This window comes from Gnatocerus cornutus, chromosome 10, assembly GCF_029298725.1.
Source record: "Gnatocerus cornutus isolate USDA-ARS CGAHR chromosome 10, icGnaCorn1.1, whole genome shotgun sequence".
Taxonomy (NCBI): Eukaryota; Metazoa; Arthropoda; class Insecta; order Coleoptera; family Tenebrionidae; genus Gnatocerus; species Gnatocerus cornutus.
The window spans coordinates 724,076-743,738 of record NC_142242.1 but is presented as its reverse complement, the minus strand read 5'-3'; the positions used below and the strand labels follow the sequence as shown (position 1 = coordinate 743,738).

Here is a 19,663-nt window from a genome sequence, read left to right as displayed (position 1 = left end):
CCTTGCCCCTCCTAAAGAACAGTAAGCGGTCTTCAAAATCCCGACTATCTCTGTCATGGATTTCCTTTGCCGACACCGACAGTTTACAACATGAAAAGCGAAACCACCTCAATAAAGAAATTCGCTGAAAACTACCTCCACCATGTGCGTCCGAATCCTGCCTTCATAGGGACACTTGTTTCGGCATTGTTTCCTCAATGTCCACAAGCACAAAGAAAGCAAATTTCAAATTCACAGAAACAACATGTGTCCGCCGCCCGCTCCCACTTCCCATTTCTTATAATCATATCAATTTATCAAATACTATGCATAACTCAGCTCAGAATCTTATCAATTAGTTACTATTATAAATATATTATGTCTTTTTCTTGTCGAAGCTTTGACGCATCGGATTATTTTGCCTCCATTGTTGAACATTCTTGCGCCTCTGGAATGATGGCATTTTCATATAAAATGCAACTTCACATTCATAACAGGATCAAATTCATGATATAACGATGTTTTAATGCTAAATAAATGAAATTCCCCGTTAACCACAAACAATACAAAATATCTCTTCTTTAATAGTGACTTGATCACCCAATTACTACCACTACCTCATTACCACAAAACATCAATCATCGCTTCTAAAAGAAAACCTGCAAATCTGTAGATATTTTAATGATGAAATACAAGCACGTCTCGGAAATGTCTTCCTAGTGCTGCTATTTATATATTTTTCCGTTTGACAATAGAAAAAATGTTTCATATTAACTTCAAAGGAAAATTTCCAAAGTATTAAGCTGTTAAATATAAACCCTCTTAGCCGACGTGTTGTAAAAATGGTGCTAATAGTTTCTGAGATCAGCAATCAAACTAAAAATAGAAATAAATCACAAGGGCTGTGATTAAATGGAACGGGTTTATTTTTATCTTATCAGGTTCTTTTAGTTTATTGCATAACGTGTTATTATAATTTAAGTTTGAAATCATGCGACCATGTTGGTGTTTTGGCGGAAGATCAAAGAAGTCATATTCGTCCTACGGACTTGGTAGTAAAAGAAAAACGGTATAAAAAAACAAATGCTTTAAAAATTTTAAATGATTGTTTCCTATTTTAGAAAGACAGTTATCTTTGATGTAGGACCGACAATAGAAGGTATTGTAGCATAAACAAACTCATAAATTTAGAAGATTTGCAACGACAAGAGCTATAGAACACCGCCTTCGTTCTTTTTTAATTTATACGTAACAAAGCTTTAATTTTAGTTAGTAGCAAAAAACTAAATACGACAAAAAGTACAACGAATTCTAAAGGTGTTCATTTTAGTTTTCTTATTCAATAAACATTCTCATTTCTAATCTGCCATTACAACTTGTAGAAAAGTTTAGTGTGTCATAATTATAATTAAATATTTTCATAATCATAAATAATATGTCAAATCAAAAACACAAAAGTTACTAGGATTTGCGAAAACAACATATCCTAAACGTGATAGTTGGCAAGAGTGGTAACTAAATGAGCAGTTGACGTTTCTAATGTCAAAAGTTCAATTTTAACGTTTTAAATTTCAGTAGAATTTTACTTTGTGCGTGAAATATAACAATTGATAATTTTTACATTGAGAGAATAAAATAAATAAATCAAAGTACATTTCCAAAAGAATTCGCTTTATGCAGATCGCCACGTACACTCTGATTTACCAAAAATTAAAGGTAATTTTGAGAAAAATGTCGAATAAACTCATCGTGGATCATATTGTATTAATAGATAAAATTCGAACAAATTAAAAAAAAGTTTTATTATGTAGTTTTTGGATTTTTTATCTTATTTGAAAATCAAAAAGTGCCTTCAATGTGATCATAATCATAACCGTGCAATTTATAAGCGTCATACGAATTTTTATTACATATTAGACTATGACTTTTCAAGTTTTGCATATTTTCTGTTCCCGTCTGTGTTAAAAGAAATTAATTCCTCATGCGACATAAAAATAACAAAGTGGTTTTAATATGATCATAACATTGTAATTTCAAAAAGCTACAAACGAGTCAAGTATACAGGGTGAACCAAATAAAGTGCAAAGATTTTAAGTAACTGCAAAAAAAATCGAAATGAGACACGGATTTGTTTAACTTTCTTTTAATTACTGATTTTAAAGACAGGACACATTTCAAAAATTGGGTATTGCAAAAAATTAATTTGTTTGAAATAAATGGAGCCCTCAAAAAGGCCAATCGTTATGTTGATTGAGTCGTATGGTGACTTTTTCCGACTCGCTTTATGGACCAAATGCTCTCACTCAAAATAAACTCAAAAACAAAACTCAAAATAATCCAAATTTTGACAATTTGGCACTGTAAAACCAACATTTCTCTACCACGATCATTGCGTTTTTATTCTCAATTTTTTGATCGCCTGGACTGAGATTGACATTGAACTAGGTTACCTCTAATAATTCAGTGGCGCACAGCAATTTCTACAGAAAATTATCAAAAATACAATTTATTCCCAAACACCAAATTTCGTCAAAAAATGCTGACGCGCGTTTTGATAGTAATGCTATCAAGCGATGATTAAACTCCTACAAACTTTAATTTTTTTTCTCGGAAACTGTGACGTTTCTGAACGCCAAATTTGATAATTACATAAAACTGCATTGTCTGACATTGGGGTTAAAATCTTCGTACTTTATGTGGGTTCACCCTGTATGTATTTAGTATATCGTTTTTTATGTCCCATGTTATAAAAACTGTCAAGTCGGTAATGGAACAAAAAAAACCACTAAAATTTTCATTTTCTAGGTAGTAAAAAATTGTCGAGTTTCTTATGGGACACAAAAGCTTTAATGTGATCATAATCTTGCCGATTTTAAAGTGAACTTTGTATTTTGAGGTAGTTCGTATTACGTTTCCAGATTGTGATAAACTATCAAGTTGCTCATGTGACGCAAAAATAAAAAAAAAGGTTCCAAAGTTTTGTGGTGATGTCAACAAAGTCGTTCTGATGAAAAACAGTAAAGTGGTTTGAATGTGATCATGATTTCGGCCGTTTTGTTTGTGGAGCTCCAGCCTGCGTATTATGTAATAGAAAGGACTCGCCTAGAATTTGGGTTTGTTGTTCCTGGAAGCTGTCGGTGGCATTGTCGATGTGTTAGCCATGTGAGCAGTTGGTATTGGGGTGTTCTCTTTGACGAGTATTGTTTATTTAGTTTGAAAGCGCAACTCGTTTGAAAAGTTGCGGACCATGAGCAAGTCTTTACTCTTTACCGTACTGAAGTGATCCCTCTACCCCCACTTCAACGAGCTACTGGTGTTGGCTGCGCCGCGCCAATCTCTACAGAGTAGGGTGTTGCACCTGGCTCTTCTAGTTGCGTACACGTCGACCAAGCTTTATCTGCCGTCTCGGGCTCCGGCATATAGCGTATAGCCTATAGCCCAGTGCCTGACCCGAACCGCATGAGTTACAATGATGTTCCATTGGGGAACGTACTATAGAGCCGGTACGCTGTTAATAGTGACCACAGTGTTGTTAGTGAGGGTTACGTCGCACGTTGTCGTACGCGCACTCTCGCTCTAACTGAAAATTGTTATCAAGTGATTGTGAGTGAAATGTACCCATTGTTAGGATAATTTGTGATGGACATCTGGACATCGATGCACAATTCACAGATGGCAAATAATTTGGTCAAGTGGTGGAAAACAAAGTTTCTCAACGGATATAAACAATTCTCAGGTACTGAGATTTTTGCATTGTCGGACAATATTTCCAATACCTTTAAACTTTAAATGAACCCGTTTATATTCGGACATGAAAATAACACATGGATCTGACTTTTACAGTGCCGCAATTCGTGGGGTTACGTCCTCAAACTGTTATTACGATTTATCTTTACAATTTAATGGCAATATAAATAAAATAGCTTGTTTACCCGCGCGATCATCGAAAACTAAACCACAACTATTAACTCTTATCGCTGAAGAAACTACACAAAAAAAACTCTTGAGACTATTAAAATATTTTCAATTTAGCGGTAACGACATACATGGAAAGTGCGTGCTGTGTTTGATTTCGAAGAGATTAATGGGCCGAAGTCACACTGAATGATCTGGCAACAATGTTGTCGGCATTTTCTTGCATCTGGGATCTTATGGTGGCCTGTCATCTTCGTCTGCCGGCTTTGTCGTCTTTTGGCGATTCCTTTTGTCGCATAGTTCTTCAGTCCCACGGTAAACCCTGAAACTCCGGTCGTGGCGGATCACTAATCACAATTTTATGCTTTATTCCTTGACTATTCAGTGGCTAATCTCGAAGAATGCATGAAATTATTTTGAAAGTACATCTCTGAGGTTGGATCTGCCTGCGGCGAAACCTTTCGTGTTTATTCCGCTCCACGTGTAACATTCTGTTAATTTATAACTAATGTGGCCTTAGGGCTACTATTTTATTGTGACGTCTTTAAAGAATGCCGCTAAAATTGCTGTTTCAACCTCAGTTGGTCGTCATTCTTATTTTCAGCTGTCATTGTCTACATTTCCGTTACTGAAATGAAGAATCTCGATCAAAAAAAACTTGCGGTAATGTTTTGTGCACGATTATTACAGGTCATTCGACTTACTGGCGCCAATTTGCGATTTAAACTCGCTAAAAATAAAACGAATTTATAAATTGCGAATATTTAAACAGGCCACCTAGTTCTAGAATCGGAAGGTTTTACTCAATGAAAATATCTTTACAGGAGTTTATTTATTTTGGATTGTAAATTTTATAGCTCCATCATCTTACATAACGCATATTTTATTATCTATCTAGTCGAAAAACGAAAATTGAAAAAAAAGTGGTTTCAATGTGATCACATGAAAAGATTTTAGTTCGCTGGTAGTTGACACCAAAGTTTTTAATAGCAGTTGATCATCTCCAGGATTTTATTTTTAAATTCCAATCCTCTCACAAAGTTGAGAAGTTAATAAACCGCTGGAAAATTTATTACCGCCTACAAGAAGTAGTTACGTTTGCATTATCTTTCATGGTCAGTGCTTGCACGGCCTTTTACGATTGTTGGTGATTCGTTAATCTATTATTCATTTTGACGTGATTAATGTAAAGTTATTCGTGAAATTATTGAGGGTGACTTCCGCGGAATTTTGTTATGATCGCGAGGTAAAATGGGTTTGATGTTTCCTGTATTTACTTGAATTTTATCAGAGTTTTATCGGGGTCTAACATCAAAAGTTTTTATGGCGGCTCTTGTGTATATACCTATACATAAGTTTATTAGTTTCGGTTAGATAACATATCTTAATTGTTTCGAATAAATAATAAACTACTTTGAACTATTTTTTTCATCACATTTTTTCCGGTTTGATAAATTCACAGATACAGCGCTTTTTCTTTAAATCACTTTCTATATTTAGATCCATTCATAAAGGCCGCTCGTTTAGGAGATAGCCATCAACCGTGGAGCCAAAATAAAATAAGTACTGAACCTCAAACCAGACCGAATTGCTCTCAAAGGAACCAAACTTTCTAATTGACGAGATTTCATGTAGAAATGGAATTTTCATGTCATTGCTAATTGTCGCATAAATACTTCAAAGACTGAATTTTTCACTTTTGGAGCCACACACATACATAATTATACACCCAAGCGAATAGACGAAATTCCAAAATTCTCCAACTGTTCAGCCACACACTAATTGCCACCATAAATTAAACCAGCGACTGGCAATAATTAATGAATGAATGAACCCGTATTAAATCCGGTCAGCTATGAATAAGCGAAATGGGGACAAATGCAAAATCGAAAAAGAAAGGGGTCGTTTAAACGATGCTGGACAGGGGGCTAATTGCCATTCTTACCTGGGGGTCTTGAAGAAAAAGTCCCAACTTTTCAAGGAGTACGAACAATTAGCTACTTTAGGGCAATTAAGAAAGGGACCTAATGAACTTTCATTTTACGCTGGTTAATTTTATAGTTTTGTTTATTCCGTAACCTATTTCTCCGTTCACACATAAGCATGACGTATTTAGTTACGGACGTAAAAAAAATCATTTTATGTGGTGTCTAATTACATTGGCGTAGATTGTTTTCCTGTTAATAAATTACCCGAAGGAAACGTTTGTCGGTTGAATGTTTTGCAAAATCTTCAAAAGCTAGATATGATATGCCGACAACAAAGTGCACATTTCAAGATTGAAATGTTACATTAACGAAATAAAATACTATCAAATATCATTGACGTAGATGTTTCCGTGTTATGAAACTCGGATCGCGTGATAAACAATGTCATGTAGATTCAGGGTGGTTCCCAAGGTATTATATTTAGCAAGTCATAGTTACACGGAAAAAATGTGAATTTTTGAAAGAAAATGTTGAAATAAATCCAATAATTGTTATTTTATTTGCTTTTGGCGGCTTTGTTGATTAATATTTAATATACTTTGATAGTGATATCAAAGTTATTGCCGACAGAGTATTGTAGTTTTGCTATGTGGTTAAATCAATATTTATACAAGCATTAGAATCAAAGGTGCCGACATCAAGTTCCGGGAAAGAGTTGTAGTGGCGCCATGTATAAATTCCCGTTAGTCATTTAATAAATGTTTAAACATCAGAGACAGTTGATTTCATAATTACTCGAAAACGTGCAAGAGAGGAATGTTCTAAAAGGAAATATTTTTTCTGCTTCAGTGGTGGTAAAATATTGAGTTACAACCTCCCACAGTTTTTTCGGAACATGCCCAATTCATCCTTTTCCAAGAACCTATGAATGCTCTCCGACCTCGTCAGTTTCGAAGCCATAAAACTGCATTACCTGAAGGCTTTGTTCGTGTAGCAGTTGTTTAACTTTCCAATTTTTAGCTTTATTTCGTAATTTTATTAGTCGTAAATATCCACGATTTAATTAACGCGACTATAAATTGCTCGCAAATTTCCAAAGAAAGTGTCTAGACTTTCGGTTAATAGATCCAGCGCCTAAATACCACCAACAACGTTATGACGTCACATTTATTTTAACAGCCAAAGCAAAAGAATTTCTACAGTTAAGATACCTTGAAATAACTCCTTTATAATGCACATGCCGCCGCTGTGTGTTTTTAATTGCAAATTGTTTCGGGTTTTCATGTTTTATTCCGCAAATGGAAAAAAGTTTGTGAAACTGGATGCGCTTAAGCGACGATAAAAGGATCATTCAGATACTCGCAAAGTAAACAACGCGTTTATTTATTTACTTTTTCACAATCAACGCTATGTGGCAAACACACTCACGCGTATCAGATTCAGAAAAAAGAAAACATTCGGACCTCATCTCGAGTAATTAATCTAAATTCCAAATAGTTATTTAATTGTAACTTTCCTCAGAAGCCTGGAGCCGTACGCATTCCAGCGACCGTTCTTTACTTTCATTTCAGACCTCAACATACTTTATGTGAGGAATACAAATAGCTCTTAAATTTTCGCGTTTGATCCTAGTTGCATAAGCTAACAATGATCTTTTTCTAGTGGAGTGTGGAGATGGTAAAGTGTCGGACACGGAGGAACTTCTGGGCCGATTAGGGTCAGAAGTTGACGCTAATGAAAGGCTGAGAACAGCTTGCACAACACCACCTTTACAGCCTGAAGACATTTCAGCCTCACCATCCACACCGACCGAGGATACTTCTTCCATGCCAAAAAAACAACAAACACCTCAACATCAGCTCAATTTTGAGGTACATTTTTTCATTACGATAATCACAACAAAAACTCGCCGCGCGGTAATCACAAAGCGCCTTATCATTTATCTGATTTGATTTACGTAATATTAAATATTGGTAAACAAGGTTCAAGTACTGCAACACTTTTTTTTCCAGGAATTCTCTTGTGACGTTTCTTTAGAAGACGGAGATAACAAACCTGGTCAAGAGAGGCAAGAATTTTCGTTCACTCTCTACGACTTTGATGGGCATGGAAAAATAACTAAAGATGTAAGTGTTGAGGAAGTTATTAATTAGTAACTTACCTTGTTTGTGTGAAATCAGTTTTGCGCCAAAAATTATACATAAATCACTCTTTAATGTGGAATTTATAAGTAGCGGTCGCTTTGATCTAGTGTTCTCTTTGAACTTGCTTTGTTTACAAGAGAAATTACGTTTAGATGCTATTAGAATCACATCCTACTCACTCCTTGCCTTGTCATTTATTTATATTCCTCGAGATGTATATTATTACAAGATTTACATCAATACCAATTCTTTCACTTTAAGATGCGCTTCCTGCCGATTTTTAACTCTCCTTTCGTCTTTACAGGACATCGCTGGTTTAGTCACTACAATTTACGAAGCGCTAGGATCATCAGTTAAAGTCCCACATTACGGTAGCAAAACAATTAAGGTGAAACTTACCGTCTCACCAGACCAACGAAAGCACGTCAGTGCAACCATCATCAACCAAAAAGACAATGACGAAAAACCCCAAGAAAGTATACAATACAAAAGAGACTTGAATGTAACCATCAGACAACGAGTGCATGAAAAACACAAACATTGCAGAACGAAACAAAAATCGCCCAACAAAAAACACCATTGCTGCAATAGACTTGAAGAAGACCACGAACAGGATCCGTTCGTATCAGATGACAGCTCGGATACACAAAGTCGGGTTTCTGACAATTCCAGTGATGAAGAAGAAGGCTGCTCTGATACCGAACGCAAGGTGAAGAAGCATCAAAAGAAATGCCAGTCGAGTCCGCGGTACACAATCCCAAATCTCTTCGTAAAAGAGAGTGTTTGTAACGAAAACTGCAAGAAACCCAAGAAGAGGTCCGGGTCGCTGCAACGGCAGGAGCTGCTCGAAATCATACAGGCCAACATGGATAAAAACAACTTAGGTTTTCAAACGCCCAGGTAATTTAACAGCGATTCTATTCCTCCGATTTTTCTCTAATGTTGGTCGTTATTTTTAGAAAACATTCCAACCATGTTAGCACGCAGACGAAGCAGGTGGTGGAGACTCACAAGCACCACGTGAAGCCCTCTAAAGTAGCACCGAACCCGCTGCAGTACCTGGCAAACATAGTCGACCCGACTCACTTCTACGTGGATCTTGCCTCTCTCCAAAATACAACGCAGCTTCCGCAAACCCCTTGTCAATACGACAAACTTATAGACGCGGTAATGTGCGTGTCGAATAAAAAAATGTCGCTAAATAAACAAAAGTGTAAAAAACACCGCGTGAGAAACGATCTGACGGATATTCCATTTAAGTATCAGTTCTTGCAGTATCCGCTAACAAACGATGAAAACAAACTGAAATCGAAAAGAACGCCAAAAAAGAGTGTCAGTGAAGTGAAAAGCCCGAAAAGTCCGCATGTGGTCACGGGACACACGTCTTCGCCGCATTATCTTCGACATAGGAACAGACAAGAGGATCAAGCGCGGGCGATGGCACAAGTTGTGCGTTGGTTGGAACAAGAATTCTCGTCGAATCTGAATACTAAAGAGAAAGCCAAAAGTAACCATTTCACTCAATCTACTTATAAGGAGAAGACTAATAGCACGCCGTCTGCTGCACCGGGGGTTGAACGACATGAGCATCATCACGTCCATGAACATATCCATCACCATTACCATCATTATCAAGAGCCGCCTCTGGTTGTATAGCAGTTGTAGATTCTCAAATATAGGTCTGTTTATATACGAATTTTCATTATGGGGACCATCATATGGTATGCCTTAAATTCACTGAATTACTTTTCTTTTTGTTAATGGCATCGACACTAAGGTTCAAGTTCCTATTTTGTAGATACCAGTTGGAGTGTTATTTTGTTTTCTTGTAATTCAGAAACGGTTTAAGGCCTGTGTACACTTCTTTTGATATTAACCCATGAAATCTCTGAGGAACCCAAAGTTGAACACTAAGGGGGCTTTCTAAAATTTGATAATACTCTGCTCTTTGATAAATATCTGTATATTCATACGACTAGTCTATACTTTTAATTATAACGTAGTGTTATGAGTATTTATTAAATTATTTTCTAATTTTATTGATATTATGTTACTTTGTTATTTTCATTTGAAGTCAGTATTCATATATTTTTATGTTAAGTGATTGTCAGAATAGTATTTATTGAATTACGTTTATCTGTAAATCATAAATGTGCCTACTTTAAATGCAAACTACTACCTCTGTGCAAGTACTAATTTATAATAATTTAGGCAATAAGGCGGCAAATACGACAATTCAGGGATATAAGAAACTTAAATTGTAAATAATCCACTTCTTATAGAACTTCCCTGATTGAAAGAAGTCTGACTATAAGAATGAAACTATTTGTATTAATAAATTATGTTATATTTTAATAAACTATTTTAGTTATTTTTTTTATTAATGCATAATGTTTAGATCATATTTATTGAGAAATAAAATGTTTTATTATCGAGTGTTTTTGACGTTGCCATAGTTACACGTGTTTGCTCGAATTTTCAAAGGCGTTGCCAATAAGTTTGCGAGTTCCAGACGTGTTTTTTCTAAGAAATTAAGTTGTTATGCATACCGCTAGTTAAAACGCTTCGTTATAACAACAATTTAAGTCCAAGATCCCATCAAAGTACCGTAAAAGATAACAGCCTGCGCTTGACCTATGTGTTGTCTTTTTGCAACAAAAACATCTGAGTCATTTCCCCAAACAAGGTGTTTCAATACCACAGCCCACTTTTTAAACAACAAAGCAATTTCCGATCACAGGATATACAACAAATAAACCAATGTGTCAGTGTCTAATTGTGCCTATTATTACACGATTACCATTTCCATGCTCATCCGACGGGTTACATACGCGCTTAGATCAGATCAACTATTGTAAATGTTTGGCAAACCATCAAAAAGTCTATTTTTGAAAGGAGACTGTTATTGCGAGTGTTCCAATTTTAAACATTGTCTTCTCTTCTCTCTTATATTTTTATCTCATACACGTGAGATTACTTAGGCAAATACAAGCGTGAAATTTGGAGCAATGTGGCGTGATCGTGTATATAATGTAAGTGTGGTTTTGTAACAACTGTTTGATTAAATCCGCGATCTAGGGAACGTTGAGACCAAGAACCAACCGCGAAGAAGTTATCACAGGAAAGTATCTAAACGAGTTACTCGATGGACTTACTTACACCCCAACGCACGACCACACGACGAAAGTCTCAGAAGCACACGATATGAATTTTATTACAACAGGGGTGTATCTAGGAGACAAGTAAGCTCGGAGACCCCAAAAATCCCAATGATCCTCCGTTTTTCAGATACACGGCAAAAGACAAAAGGTTTTTGGTAAGAAATGGTTTTACCCACGTCCTAAACGCAGCTGAAGGCATGGATGAGTACCAAGTCAACACAAACCAATATTTCTACAGAAGTGCGAACATTTCTTATTTTGGTATGCCAGGTCATGATAGACCTTCATGGAACATATCTGTTTATTTCGACGAAGCGGCGAGATTTATCGATCAAGCAGTGAAAAGCGGAGGTGGAGAATTGATTGAAAAACTTCCCAAGTTCATTTTCTTTTTTTAGGAAAAGTGTTGGTTCATTGTGTAGTCGGAATTTCCAGATCCGCAACCCTCGTTATTGCATATCTAATGATCTATAAAGGGATGAATGCAGCTGAAGCTTTAGCGTTTACTTTTAAAAGGCGGAGGGTTTTTCCCAATCCCGGATTTTTAAATCATCTTGCACAACTCGATTCTGTTCTTAATAAAAGTCGACAACCCACGTTTAGGAGTTATTTGTTGTAACGTGCAGAGGAGAGGAAATTGGCCGAATTATGGATTCCAGTTTGTATCCTTTTTTTGTATGATAACTCTGTTTTTATCGGTTTCAAATTGTATTTTCACGAGCACAATAAATTCTAGTTTGTTATATTTCAAGGAGTTTTTGTTGCGTAATGAGCACGGCTTGATTCGTTTTTTTATTACATTATTCTAAAATAGGAAAGAAATTGAACCGGATGGGTCTCCTTGAATGATGCGCTGATTTTGGAATTAGAATTAGAAGCGATTAAAGTTTCCGATAGTGAATTTTTTGTTCCGAAATGTAGGTGTAAGTTCGATATCTCCGAAATTTAAGACAGAGCGAAAGATGGGGTTTTCACCATCCTTTTTCTCGCGATTTTTTACATAAAAAATTGTTCTTAGATTTTCCGAAATTAAAAGTTGCAGTTTTTCGTGAAAATTCATGATGACTAAAACTATGCCAAACTTCTGACATCGATATTTCGCTTATTTTTTAGTGTAAACTTGAGCTATTATCCATCAGTGTACGCAGAATTTTCCGTAGATTCCAAATCTGGGATTGAAATTTAGATCCGACAACAAATGACTGAGTTGTGGCCGTTTGAAATTTTGGGTTGTCACTAGAGGCAAAATTTTTGAAGGTTCAAAACAATTCATGCTCGATATCTCGAAAACTATTTCAGATAATGGAATGCGGTTTGCGGCATCGTTTTTCTCGCGATTTTTTACATAAGAAATAGTTTTTAGATTTTCCAATAGTCGAAAGTTGCAAATTTTCGCAAAAATTCATGACTAAAACTATGGTCAAACTTCTCATATCGATATCTCGCTTGTTTTTTAGAGTAAACTTGAGTTATTATACATCAGTGATCGCAGAATTTTACGCAGATTCCAAATCTGGGATTGAAATTCAGATCCGACAACAAATAACTGAGTTATGGCCGATCAAAGTTTCGGATAGTTGATTTTCATTTTTTCTCATTTTTCCCAATTTTCAAAGTTAAATATCTCGGAAACTATTTGAAATATTGAGATGCGGTTTGCGCCATCGTTTTTATCGGCTCATTTTACGTTAGAAAAAGTGCTTAAAAGCCCAAAATTCGATAGTCGATTTTTTGCGAAAAAAAAAATCCGACTCAATCGATAAAAAATTTTCAATTTTTTTATTTTTGACCATAACTCGGAAACCGTTTGTTTGATCGATCTCAAATTGGGCCAGTAGATAGATTTCGAGTTCCTCATTCGAATGATATATAATACAAAGGTGTTAAACGTCGTTTTTACATTAAAAATAGTGATTGAAAATCACCCCAAAATGACCACTTCCAAACAGTTTTTGGTCAATGCTTTCTTTATTTCGTAGGTAAACTCAATAAATTTTGACTCATTTTACGCAGAATCTCACGGTAAATCCAAATCTGGAATTTAAATTCAGATCCGACAACAAATAACTGAGTTATGGCCGTTTGAATTTTTGGGTTGTCGCCAGAGGGCCAAATTTTTGAAGGTTCGAAACAATTCATGCTCGATATCTCGGAAACTATTCCAGATATTGGAATGCGGTTTGCGCCATCGTTTTTATCGCGATTTTTTACATAAGAAATCGTTTTTAGATTTTCCAATAGTCGAAATTTGCAAATTTTCGCGAAAATTCATGACTAAAACTATGGTCAAACTTCTCATATCGATATCTCGCTTGTTTTTTAGAGTAAACTTGAGTTATTTACATCAGTGAACGCAGAATTTTACGCAGATTCCAAATCTGGGATTTAAATTCAGATCCGACAACAAATAACTGAGTTATGGCCAATCAAAGTTTCGGATAGTTGATTTTCATTTTTTCTCATTTTTCCCAATTTTCAAAATTAAATATCTCGGAAACTATTAGTGATATTGAGATGCGGTTTGCGCCATCGTTTTTCTCGGCTCATTTTACGTCAGAAAAAGTGCTTAAAAGTCCAAAATTCGAAAGTCGATTTCTCGCGAAAAAAAATTGCGACTCAAACGATGAAAATTTTTCAATTTTTTTATTTTTGACTATAACTCGTAAACCGTTTGCTTGATCGATCTCAAATTGGGCCAGTAGATCGATTTCGAGCTCCTCTTTCGAATGATATATAATACAAAGGTATTAAACGTCGTTTTTAAATTAAAAATAGTGATTGAAAATCACCCCAAAATGACCACTTCCAAACAGTTTTTGGTCAATGCTTTATTTATTTCGTAGGTAAACTCAATAAATTTCGACTCATTTTACGCAGAATCTCACGCTGAATCCAAATCTGGAATTTAAATTCAGATCCGACAACAAATAACTGAGTTATGGCCGTTTGAATTTTTGGGTTGTCGCCAGAGGGCCAAATTTTTGAAGGTTCCAAACAATTTATGCTCGATATCTCGAAAACTACTTCAGATATTGGAATGCGGTTTGCGGCATCGTTTTTCTCGCGATTTTTTACATAAGAAATAGTTATTTGTTTTTCCTACAGTCGAAATTTCTCAAATTTTCGCAAAAATTTATGACTAAAACTATGCCAAATTTCTGATATCGATATCTCGCTTATTTTTTAGAGTAAACTTAAGCTATAATTATAAAAAATTGTTAATTAGTATTATTAATCATCCAGAAACACAAAAAAAGTGTAAAAAATAGTTTAGCTCTTGTATTATGCAATTTATGGAGGTCCAGTCATGATTTTAAAGCATTTTTTAAAAGAATAATGGTCTCAACAATGAAACTACATTGGAACATTTGTATTGATACATTTAACTATTATTAAACGCGCATTAAACGTTCATAAACTACTCGCTTCACATTGAAGCAAATTATTTTATGATTTATCGGTTACACCACTATTAAAACTTTTGTATTCGTTCAAGTACTTATTTAGATACAAGTGTCCTGAATGTAGCACACTTCGTGGACACTGCATTATTGGACGATGCCATGTAAAACGGAAAAAAATGTAATGCGAAAATTGAAGATTTCTGTGTAATTATTTCAAGTTTCGATGAATTTCTGATATAACAGATTTACGTAAAAAACAGCAACATTGTTCTTATTTTGTTTTTTTCATTCTACGAGTACCCAGTTATTATTCTCTTTCAAAGTATAGGCGCGACATTCCGGCCACCTGTACTTTTTTATTTGTACTCCTGCTGTAATCGTTGGACTTTAGAATCGGTTTTGGTTGAATACGTTGGCGTATGTTCTTGGGAGTGGGTTGTTATGAACCAATCTTTAGCAATTTGCAGTCTAAAAATACCGTGTAAATATTAGTTGTCCAAGCAAAGAAAGTCGTTGGTTAGTTACTTAATCTAGCTTTATTTTTTGATAAAAACTGAACAGTACATAACAACATAACAAACAGAATAAGTGAGAGCTGACGAGGAAATCGCAGTAGCATTCCGAAATGAGGGTTTATGTACATCAGACTTTTGTAATTACTGTTATATTAAAGTGCAATGATACATCATCATTTGCCAAAGCTTATTTAAATATGTAATTTGATTTTACATTTCCATATATATAATACGACTTGAGCTTAAAAAACTTCGAGTAACGATGACAAGAAATTAATAGGCAAATCATTTTAATAGAAAAATTACAGATCACCTCATACACAGTTTAAAGTCTTGTTACATTAAAATGCAATTAATTGTAACAGTGGATGTTCCATGCCACACATAAAGTGCCAATTGCAAATAAATGTCACACTTATAGCTTCAACGTCAACATAGGCAGAGGCTACTTTGGTTGTGTAAACTAAATATTTGGTTTCTGAACGAGATTTCTAGGTTTTCAGCACATGCAGCCTCCTTCTGAATCATGTTGGTCGTTTTGAAGCTGAGGTTGCGTTTGTAGATCCACTGCTGCACCGATGTTAAGGAATAAACCATGTTAGAATATACATGCAATTCTGTCATGCTTGCAAAACTCACTTATAGGGTTACAACACTACCTAAGTAAACAATATGCACGATAATAAAAATGCATACATCTACTACATTTTAGCACTCTTATTCAGCAAATTATCGCTACAAACTATGGCTTTAATTACATTGAAAAAGGTAATATACGAAAAAGTTTATTAAATGCTTGGTATCATGACGCAAGAAATACATAAAATTGAAATATTAACAAACAATAAATTAATACATCTTACATGCTTTAACAAAACTAAAATTAATATAATTCGCACCCTTCGATACTTTGTACCTATGCAATGTAAGGGTTAGTCAACGCAGAAGTATAAAACTATAACCATTTTATTACTTTTTGTAAAATTATAAACATCTAATATTGCTGCATAAATATGTATATATTACATAAGGAACTAATTAGCAAGCCACATGCAAGTTGTCCCAAAGTATACTAATAAAGAACCGTTTTTTTAAAGCTGGGACATGTTGTGCGTTTATGACACTAAACAAGATCTAAAAAACAAAAAAATGTCGCGTCCATTCATCACCACATTGAATCTCAAGCTTGTATTACAAAAATGCGTTGATAACTGGACGAGCTGCAGCGGAATGTGCTAACACTAATTTTTATCATCACAATTGAGCTTACATAATAATAATATCGTGGATATCAAATTGCAGCTTTATTCAATTTCAACTGTTCAAATACATAAAATTTGGTGTTCAGTGTTTGTTCACTTTACAGGCACGGTTACAGTCACTTATTTGAACACTTTTCAATCAAATTGCTAGTTCTATTGATATGTTAAAACCCTCAAGTGTTCTCACAAGTTTTGAAATCATGTCCAATACAGATTTAGTAAATGCAACAACCAGAGAACTCGAATCCGAGCCCACGATATAAGAAAAACGTGCGCCACCGATTCGCTTCTCTTTAAGTAATTCAATTAAATTAGTTTAAGTTTGAGATAAGACAAATCCGTTATATTACATAAATAAAAATTACGATAATGCTAATGTTTAAGGGCAATACTTTATGATTACATCTAACACATGAAATTTCGACAAATTCTGGAGTTGACATGTTTATTTACAAAAAAATCGAGAATTTGTCGGAAATCTCCCAGTTTTCTACACAAGGTAGCTAATAAAATAATAAAATGAACCTTGATTTAGCATGCACAGCCTCCGTCCGGGTCTTTCACTTCGTTTGGTGTGTCTTTTAACACAACTTCTTGCACTAAAAAGTATTAAGGAAAATAAAAAAGAAAATCAGTGCAAAATCATAAATAAATCATGCGAGAAAACAGCGAAATGTGACATGCGAAAAGGATACTGTCTTCTGGTGGTTTGTTTTCCGTGGAGTCCATTCCAGGCAGCGCGGCAGCCACGCGTCTAAACAACTAAAAGAAGATTTTAGTTCAGCGGTTTTAAAGACCAGTTCTAGAGAATACCTGTTTAACATTATATCCAGCCTTTGCACTAGTTTCGATAAACATAACATTTAATTCTTTAGCTTTTCTTTCTCCTTCTTCCGTACTAACTTGTCTTTTATCGGAAAGATCTGTTTTATTGCCGACTAGCATAATGATAACATCACTGCCTCTCTCCGTTCTAACATCGTCGATCCATTTAGATGTCTGATGAAAGGAATTGGCATCTACAATCACTCATAAATAACGATACCTCAACTTCTTATTCATACGAACTCGTTATGTCATATACTACGACAGCAACAGTGGAATCGCGAATGTATGATGGTATTAATGACCTAAATCTCTCTTGTCCTGCTGTATCCCACAGCTGCAATCTTACAGTTCTGTCTTCAAGATACATTGTTTTAGATAAGAAGTCAATTCCTATAGTCGCCTAAAATAACACGAGTTAGTCACAAATCTACATACAACAAGGCTTTGGAATTTCAGATCTGTTGGTAGCCCTGCCGGAAAACCAAAGCGTGGGATTCGGAGAATTTTGACACAAAATCGATATCTAAATGGGCGAAATTGCCCTTTTGTGTAAACATTGTGGGCAACACTATTTATTTGGCCGAAGCGGAAATTGAAGCGTTCTCTGTTATCATATTTCAGACTAAATGAAACAGAACTGGGCGGAATAATAGCGATGCAATATGCACAGATACTTATTAGTTTCCAGTAAAAAATGAATACTTTTTTTCCTTTGGAATCGGAATGATTCGATTTTATTGAGCCGACCGACACTGTTTTGCATGTTTGTACGCTTAAATAAAACATCACAAAAACGGGACAAAGGCGGCGTTGGAATTTGAAACATGTTATAGCCTCAATCAAACAAAGTTTAATGTTTGAAGCAGGCGTACCAACACAATTCAAATTCGAAAACCGCTGTTTCCATTTTATTACATCAACCAACAATAGCAGTAATAAATCAAATTGAGTGTTTAGTTTACACCCCGTTCACATAAATCCTATTTTTAGAAGTACCAGTTATATTTAGGAAATATGAAAGAACCACTTGTACTTCTAAAATAATTACAATTGCGTGACTGTTCATGGAAACTTGTTTCCCAGAAGCTCACCACACTGTGGAGGTAGAACAATAAATTATCAGAGGATGCCTTGTATTGAGAGTGAATAAAATTTGTCCATTTTACTGGCTATTGTGTAAGTGAATGATTCGAGTGGGTTTAAATCCATCATTTTGTAATTAGTAGAAATGTTAGCTCCTGGTGGATAAAATAGAGTCGGTGCAAGAGCCAAGTATTGATTAAAAGCCTTTTTATTTTCCTGCACATGAAACTGGAATTCTATTATCTTTTGATGAGTTTCAACGCGTAATTATAAAAATCCCGTCAGTTCGATTTTCGATAATTGATGTGGAGCTAATTCCGGGACTTTATGTAAATCTGAAGAGGAAATGTTATTCGCTTCTCGCATCCGTCGTAACAATAGTGAGAAAACCCGTTGAAAAATTCAATTTCGAGCGTTCCTCCCAATTAAAAAAATTTAATCAAACCGTCTCGGTATCTCCAACAATTTTGTGAGGGCTTGTGGTAAAACCTTGCCGGCTGGTAGGAAGCAACTTGTAATTTGAAATTTAACTCGATTATGATATGAGAACACTGATTTCCTACGCTTCTGGACTAGAATTTGTTTGTTTGGGGTGTGTGGGCGGTGCTATCGCGAGCTATTATCTTAGGATTTGGTAATCAGACTTAGGAAATGGAGGAAGTTGTTTTTTGCTGAGGAATCTCAAAATTTCGGGTGATAAGTTGATAACTCATTCTTACCTGATAGGTGTTATCAAAGCTGTCATACATAAACCTCGTAATTAGTGACGTTTTTCCGACTGAAAAATGAGATCAGATTACAATGTAACTGAAAAAAAGTGATTCATAACAAGAAAATAAGATGACTTATCAGGGATATCAAAACATAACCTAGAAATGAACTGTCATGTCTATGAAAATCGATATGAAAAACGACCGAAATTGCATTGTTTGATAATCGATTAATTATTAAACAAATACTGAGAAAATTGTGAAATACCCATTTATTGATCTTTTCAGGTCTATATGAAAGTTTACAACTCATCAAGAAACGTCAACACTTACCACTTTGTTCTCCTAAGAAAACTAACTTAAATTTCCGCAAAGGATTACCGAAGTCTCCTGATGTAGACATTTTTGTTAAAACTTAACAATTCTTTTAAAAACCCCTGCAAAAAGCGAATTTCACAGAAAATATCACAGGAAAACGAACTGTACTCTACACCGATGACAGAATACGCCACGGTAGCGGCCGACTCGGACAACGACACCGAGTTCTGCGCAGGTTACATTTGGGAGTGACCAAAAAATTAAAATGATAATCAACTTCCAGTTTAATTTTCAAAATCACCCTCCAAATAAAAATTTAATTAACTACCGCCAAAATGGGAAATTTCTGTCAAACAACCGAAATCCCACGAGCCCGAAAATTAAATCCGGCAACCCAAAAAAATGCTCCAGAAATT

General features: G+C 35.2%; 3 protein-coding genes across 4 annotated transcripts; 2 read left to right on the top strand and 1 right to left on the bottom strand.

The window, feature by feature from the left end:
• The first annotated feature begins 3,292 nt into the window (after window positions 1-3,292).
• On the top strand, window positions 3,293-10,338 carry nkd (NKD inhibitor of WNT signaling pathway naked cuticle). The gene is made up of 5 exons (XM_088047756.1): window positions 3,293-3,715; window positions 7,485-7,693; window positions 7,835-7,948; window positions 8,271-8,866; window positions 8,926-10,338. The coding sequence occupies exons 1-5, from the start codon at window positions 3,619-3,621 to the stop codon at window positions 9,620-9,622; spliced, it is 1,713 nt and encodes a 570-aa protein (XP_087903882.1). The 5' UTR covers window positions 3,293-3,618; the 3' UTR covers window positions 9,623-10,338.
• A 116-nt stretch (window positions 10,339-10,454) lies between these two features.
• LOC148166930 (dual specificity protein phosphatase 3-like) lies at window positions 10,455-11,872 on the top strand. The gene is made up of 4 exons (XM_088047569.1): window positions 10,455-10,998; window positions 11,045-11,208; window positions 11,255-11,478; window positions 11,526-11,872. Exons 1-4 carry the CDS (start codon window positions 10,975-10,977, stop codon window positions 11,744-11,746), a joined length of 633 nt encoding a protein of 210 aa, XP_087903695.1. The 5' UTR covers window positions 10,455-10,974; the 3' UTR covers window positions 11,747-11,872.
• A 3,176-nt stretch (window positions 11,873-15,048) lies between these two features.
• Window positions 15,049-19,492, bottom strand: Rab6 (RAS oncogene family member Rab6). Of its 2 annotated transcripts, none has more exons than XM_088048039.1 (6): window positions 19,263-19,492; window positions 18,939-18,997; window positions 17,377-17,536; window positions 17,122-17,327; window positions 17,004-17,070; window positions 15,049-15,616 (listed from the first exon to the last, which is right to left on the bottom strand). In XM_088048039.1, the coding sequence occupies exons 1-6, from the start codon at window positions 19,330-19,332 to the stop codon at window positions 15,546-15,548; spliced, it is 633 nt and encodes a 210-aa protein (XP_087904165.1). In that variant the 5' UTR covers window positions 19,333-19,492; the 3' UTR covers window positions 15,049-15,545. The 2 variants fall into 2 exon arrangements, with proteins under 2 accessions (XP_087904165.1, XP_087904166.1); XM_088048040.1 differs by lacking the exon at window positions 15,049-15,616 and adding an exon at window positions 15,819-16,907.
• Between the last annotated feature and the right edge of the window lie 171 nt (window positions 19,493-19,663).